Source organism: Xiphophorus maculatus, chromosome 9 (assembly GCF_002775205.1).
Source record: "Xiphophorus maculatus strain JP 163 A chromosome 9, X_maculatus-5.0-male, whole genome shotgun sequence".
In the NCBI taxonomy this organism is placed as follows: domain Eukaryota; kingdom Metazoa; phylum Chordata; class Actinopteri; order Cyprinodontiformes; family Poeciliidae; genus Xiphophorus; species Xiphophorus maculatus.
The window spans coordinates 26,130,726-26,136,725 of NC_036451.1; the positions used below are offsets into that span (position 1 = coordinate 26,130,726).

Sequence of the window (6,000 nt, forward strand, 5' to 3'; positions counted from 1 at the left end):
CCAACACTAAAGCAATGCTGATTCCCTCCCCTCCGCTGTGCATTTTCACACCGCTAGGTTTTACAACCTACACCCCCTTTGGCTTTTTCTTTTTTAATGGAAGTTTTTGAGCTAGAAGTTAAGGCCAGAGAAGGGGCTGGCTGTGCTGGATAAAAGGAGCCTGTGTTTCCTTGCCCTGATGGGCCTTCCTCCACTGTCCAGAAACCACAAGGCTGAGCTTTCTCCTGCGCTGGCCATGGGAGGAGCTTGTGAACAGGAGCTATGCAAACAAATGTCTGCTGACGATGCCAGGTAACTGTAGTAAAGGTTAACAGATCGCAGAGCAATGCGCCTTATCTGATTTTGGTCTACTTTGTGCGCCACTGTCACAAATATTCTGTCATACAACATATTTCTATCACAAACAATAAAAAAACAAAGGAAAAAACACAGGAAAGTTTGCTTTCTGTGAATTATTGAGCAAAATTCCATTAAACAGTGGCCTTATAATAGCTGTATATTAATGCAGAGTCAAGGGCACTATGGCAGCTTGAGCAATGAAACTTCTTAAATTAGTGAATTTGCCAGAGTTAATATTATAGTTATTTAGTGAAGCATTGTATAAATGTACATAACTCCTAACTGTGCCAGTCCAACATTCCTCAAAAAGTATTCATGTCTCCATGATGATGGAGGAGGAATATCAACGTTACACTCTGAGCACATTTACATATAAAACACAGCAACAAACTTGTGTATATATCAATGAGAACTGATATCGGCACTTCGCATGTAGAATGTCGGGGCCTTTATGGTAGCAGGGGAGGGAAGGTTGATAGTGCCTTGTGACTTGTTAATCACACACTTGAATTGGTTTTATTGGCTTTAAGTATCACATAATTGTGAAGTGGACAAAAAATGGTTGCACTCAATTTCATTTATCAAAGTAAAGGAGGCTGAATGTGAATGGGTCTCAGCTCTGTAATTGTAAAAGACTTTGAAGCCCACTCTGCAATTTTGTCCTGCTTTGCATTGGTCTGTCACATAAATTCCCAATATAATGCATTGGGTTCGTGGTTTTAGCATGACGAAATGTAAGCAAGTTTGAATAATTTGGCAAGCAGCTGCATCCTCTTCTACTAAATAAAAGCAATGCTATGCAGTCTTTCAGTGGAGAGATAACTACTACTCTCCCACCAACCCACGGCTCCTCAATGAATGAACAGACATATGAGGCAGCGTGGATGAACAACAGAGCCTCTCAGAGAGCCATCTTGTTCTTGCCAAACTGCAGCCTGCTTGACAACAAGACTGCTGTCATTCCCCCTTTTGCAGCTATGTATTTCTTTCTGCACCATGTGCAGAGTTCTAATCAGGCCAAATTCAAAAACAGTTCCAGCACAAAAGCAGTAAGGATTGAAACAAATAATCGTGACTAATCGATTATTGAAATAATCGTCAACTAATTTATCAGTTGATTAATCATTAACTAAAGCATGCAGATTCAAAAATGTGAATTACTGAAAGAACACCATACTCAAAGCAATACCTCTAAATTGTGCAAAAAAATATATACACTTTGTGTTTAACATAAAAAAAACCTCGTCTATAAATATGTTTTACACAAAACTACTCAAATGACAGTTTTAGCTTCACTGGATTCAAATTATAAAAAATTAAAATTAAATTTTTTTTTAAAAATGCTCTTGTTAGCACCTTTTGCTATCCATTCATTAAAAGGGTAATTCAAAAAATAATCAACAGACTAGCCCAACACTGAAGTTAAATTAAGAAGAGCTGAGCTTTCAAATCTTGATAGAAGTATTTTTTTCTCTGTAGATGCATCCTTTGCTACAAATGATTAAGTGTACACTAAAGGAATGCTACATTGTTGCAATGTTTATTTTCTTATTAGAAAAGGAATCGAGTTATTTGTATCTTTCTATGCATTTCTAATGTTGTATATATTAAAAAAAAACTTAAATGAAAAATCTGCAGAATGTGCCAATTTTTTCCGAGACTAAGATTAATAGATAACTAAAGTAATCATTAGTTGCAGCCCTAAAAGCAAAACAAAACACAAAAGTCATCAAAAGATTATTTTCATGTTGACTGAACATCATACCGAACCGTTCTCTTATAAATCAAACTTAAATCTGTCACAGTCCATTAGCATCAGACTTGGCAGTAACACATGGCGGATGAGATTATAAAACGTCCGTCTCAGCGGTGCTCCCAAACTGCATCTGCTGGAACGGTTATTGTTGTGGCTACAGGAGGATTTAGGACACCTGGAGTGAGGAAAAAATACTCCATCTAAAAACACAATTAGCAGCCACCAAACTCAGCATTTGCTCTTCCCCGTAAATCAGGCAGCGAATTGAATATTTAATCCTTGTAGCTGACTCCACTTTGATAGTATCCTCCTCACGGCAGGAAACGACAGGAAACAAGTGCTGATATAGTGGCTTCCTTATTACTTCCTATTTGTCTACTGAATTACCCCAGCTGCAAATTGGAGAGCTACAACAGGAAAGCAAAGGATCGTTGTTTAAGTCTGGGCACACCAATAAATAAAGCTGGTGTACAGGCTAGTCTTAGGTTAAAATGAAAAAAGAAAAGAAAAAAAACAGAAAGAAAGGAAAGCGCACCCTATTCCATTTCACCACTAACTTCTAGATGTGAAGCAGAAATTAAAGCCAAGAAACCAAAAAGTGCCCTGGAAAGGGACACAAAGCTGGAAGCAATAAGAGGCCTTAAGAGAAGGGGATTTTAGCACCAAAGCCATGTGGCAGCTGTCACCGACCCAAAGCCACACACAAGTAGGGTAACCAAGACATGCAGCCTGCTGTGGAACAAACAGCAGGCTTATCTCAGAGTAAATAAAACAGGACGAGGGGATTGCAACGGTGACCCCGGCGGGACAACTGCTGATACTCACGTCTATGACGAAGAACTCCTGGGAGTCGTCCAGTCCCTGCACACGGATCTGGAGGCCCAGCCCGTGGCTTTTGCTCCCGCCGACCATGTTGCCGCTGAGGCTTTGGCCGGGCTCCAGCGTGCTGATACCAGCGTTGAACTGGGCTCCCAGCCTTGTGCCAGGGGTCTGTAGAACCCGATATGAACCCTCTATCTCCCCCATGATTCTTCTGGGCCGCTAGCTCCTGTAGGTCACAGAAAAAAAGTTATTGCAAATCATGAAAACAAAAAGCAGGATAGAACTTTCTTTTCAAAGGAGACTTCAGATGAAATGCTCAATGTGTGCATTTGGCTCATAGTGAAGACTAGCTCAGTTTGGACACATGAGCCGCATTTGTAGGCACTTAACAGAACTATTTCGTCCCTTCGCAGTCGTGAATGTTCAGCACCCGACTTTCAAGGTAAGTAAAAGAGCTGTCTGCCACAGAGTCTACTCCAAGAAATGTAATTATGTCAGATCACTTGGACTTCCTTTTGTTTTATTCAGAGATCCTAATTTTTCATTTTGGAAGCAGGTATCTCCCTCTCTCTCTAGTTTTGGCTGATTTCTGACTTCTAGCGATACATATAGATGTCTCCCAACAGGAAGACGTTGCAAATCTGCTTGGACAGCCAATGATTAAGTTATTTTCTATGATTAACGTCACTGAACTTGTTTCAAGAAACTTTTAGACTGACCGAACTCATCTCCTTTAGTGCATTTAAATTTGAACAGTTCTTGAAGCAGGTCCTATAACATGTACCAGTTTTTACAGCTTGACATTTTCTTTTAGCTGTTTATTTTTCCGTTTTGTATTTGTTGCTGCCTCTTGGCCACAACTCCCTTGAAAAAGAAGTTTTAAATCTCAATTGTTTGGGTTTTTTTTAGCCTGGTAAAATAAAAAAACTAAAAATAAATAATACGTTGTATTCAAAAGTAATATCAACTAGGAGCAGATCACTTATTTTTTCAAGTTAAAGTTCAATTTATGGTCATAATCTGCCATTATCTATTCTTATTTCACGAAAGTTAACAGGCCCAATTGGTGCTGATTGGTGGAATCAGCACCAACATAAATGGAAACAGTGTTTTACAAAGTTTTTGCTTAACGATATGCAGTTTAATTAGCTTCCATCCAAGATGCGAGTATGACGGTGTGATTTTCTCCATAATTAAGGGGAATACTTAATTGCAAAGGAAAATTAAACAGATAACACGTTTAAGTACATAAGGGCAAATCTGGTTTTGCTTAAAAGCACAGAATGGAAGTCTGAAGGCAAAGTGAAAGAGCAGCAGTTGTACTTATTTTCAGTATTTCTCAAGTTCAAATGTTCATGTTCTCCAGCCCAACATAATATTATTAATGAAGTCATAGTGGCTCATCAAATAGACCAAGGCTGGATAAGAAGAACGGTCATTCTACTGCAGATCAAACCACCAGCAGCTACTCTACCCACTGACATAATTTTATTAAAATAAATTGATATGTTTAACACAGGACTTTCTCTTGAGTTTAAACAAACACAATATTGCCTACCTACATGTCCTCTTAACATAAAATGCATAGTTCCCTTTGTTATTTTCAGATATAATTATGTTTTCAATACATTATTGAAGCAAGTATCAATGAACACACTTTTAATATGAGTGCATTTCCGATTTTATTTAACGCAATAACTAATATCGATATTTATTTAACAAATTATTGGATACTTTTAGCCCTTGCTACCAAAACGAGTATCGGAACCAAAATAAATGGAGAAGGGGCAAACAACACACGATTACACTATATCTGAGATTTGAGTATGTTTACGACTACTTTTCACTGTAGTTAGCGAAAGTATTTAGCAACAAGGACAAATAAACTGAGCAGTTTAGGTAAATATATACAAAATGTCATACTAAATGGGGCTAAGAATTAGCGAAATGACCCGAAGCCAACACACATCTGAGACGGTCGCAAAGAGACGTGGATGTGGTGCAGGAGGTTGAAACGCTGCAGAAGCCACTGTCTGAAAAAGAAAAAGAAACCTCGGCGTGCAGCGTTAAAGACGGTGTGAGTGTGGGTGGTTTTTTTTTTTTTTTTTTTTTTTCGATGTTTATTTTGAGTGTTGGACCCAACTAGGTCAGGAACATACGAATGTTGTTGCTAAATCGTGAAACGGAGGAATTACAACAAATGGCGCAGAAGACGCCAAGAAAACGCACGAGCACAGTTTTTTTCCCCCTTTTTAATTCGTTTTGAAAGACGTTTGATACACTTCAATACAACAACACCGAAAGAGTGGGGACGCGAAGTTAAAACCTGAAGTTTACGGTTACGGCTACCTATCCTAAATAAAAGTCACACGTGATTAAAAAAAAAAGAATGAACGGCGGTATTGAACTTACCGAATCTTGCTGGAAATGATACAAAACGTTAAAACTTCGCAACACGGAGAAGGACACCGCTCCAGTCCATGGTCGGCGTCGCCTAAACCAGTGTGCGCTCACACTCCTCTGTCATTGGCTGAAACCGTCGCGTTCGTCCTGTCATTGGCTCAGATGTGGCCCAGAGTTTGTGGGCTGTGGGAAGACGATTTACCTTCCTTCACTTTAAATAGCTTGCGTGGATGGAGAACAGAAGAAATATGTCGGAGGGAAAAGCACGTTGTGTTTTCTTCTAGGGTCTAAAAGAAACTTTCGAAATGTTTACGGCGGTGGCTTGGCTTTTTTTCCGGAGCGGTCAACCCTGATAGAAAATAAAATGGTTGTTCTTCTGAGTTCTTTGAACGCTGAGATTTCACTCACAAGATGAAATCTCCCACTCCTCCAGTTTGCGTTAGTTTGATATAAATTATTCAGTATAAAGGTGTATTTATCTATCAGTAATGTTCAGTTAGGCTATGTCTCGTTTAACCAAAGTCCAACGTCTTCTAGTAGCTTTCAGGTGAAGAAAGAAAAAAAAAAGATTAACATCTGAGAGTAAGGCAAAGGTGTTTCTCACATTGTAATAGAGCTCCCCCTACTGGCCTTTAAAAAAAAAAAACAAATAAATCTTTTAGCGTTTATTCCATGAGTTA

At 38.9% G+C, this 6,000-nt stretch overlaps 1 protein-coding gene across 3 annotated transcripts in view; it reads right to left on the bottom strand.

Annotated features, from left to right (window-relative positions):
• Positions 1–5,652, bottom strand: part of farp2 (FERM, ARH/RhoGEF and pleckstrin domain protein 2) — a 38,723-nt gene extending 33,071 nt beyond the window's left edge. Inside the window, exons 1-2 of one of the 3 annotated variants that reach the window (XM_023339459.1) lie at positions 5,330–5,652; positions 2,921–3,143 (exon numbers count right to left, since the gene is read on the bottom strand). In XM_023339459.1, coding sequence (XP_023195227.1) covers positions 2,921–3,121 — 201 coding nt within the window. In that variant the 5' untranslated portion in view covers positions 3,122–3,143; positions 5,330–5,652. The remainder of the gene's footprint in view (positions 1–2,920; positions 3,144–5,329) is intronic. The other 2 variants (XM_023339460.1, XM_023339457.1) reach the window with 2 other exon arrangements.
• Between the last annotated feature and the right edge of the window lie 348 nt (positions 5,653–6,000).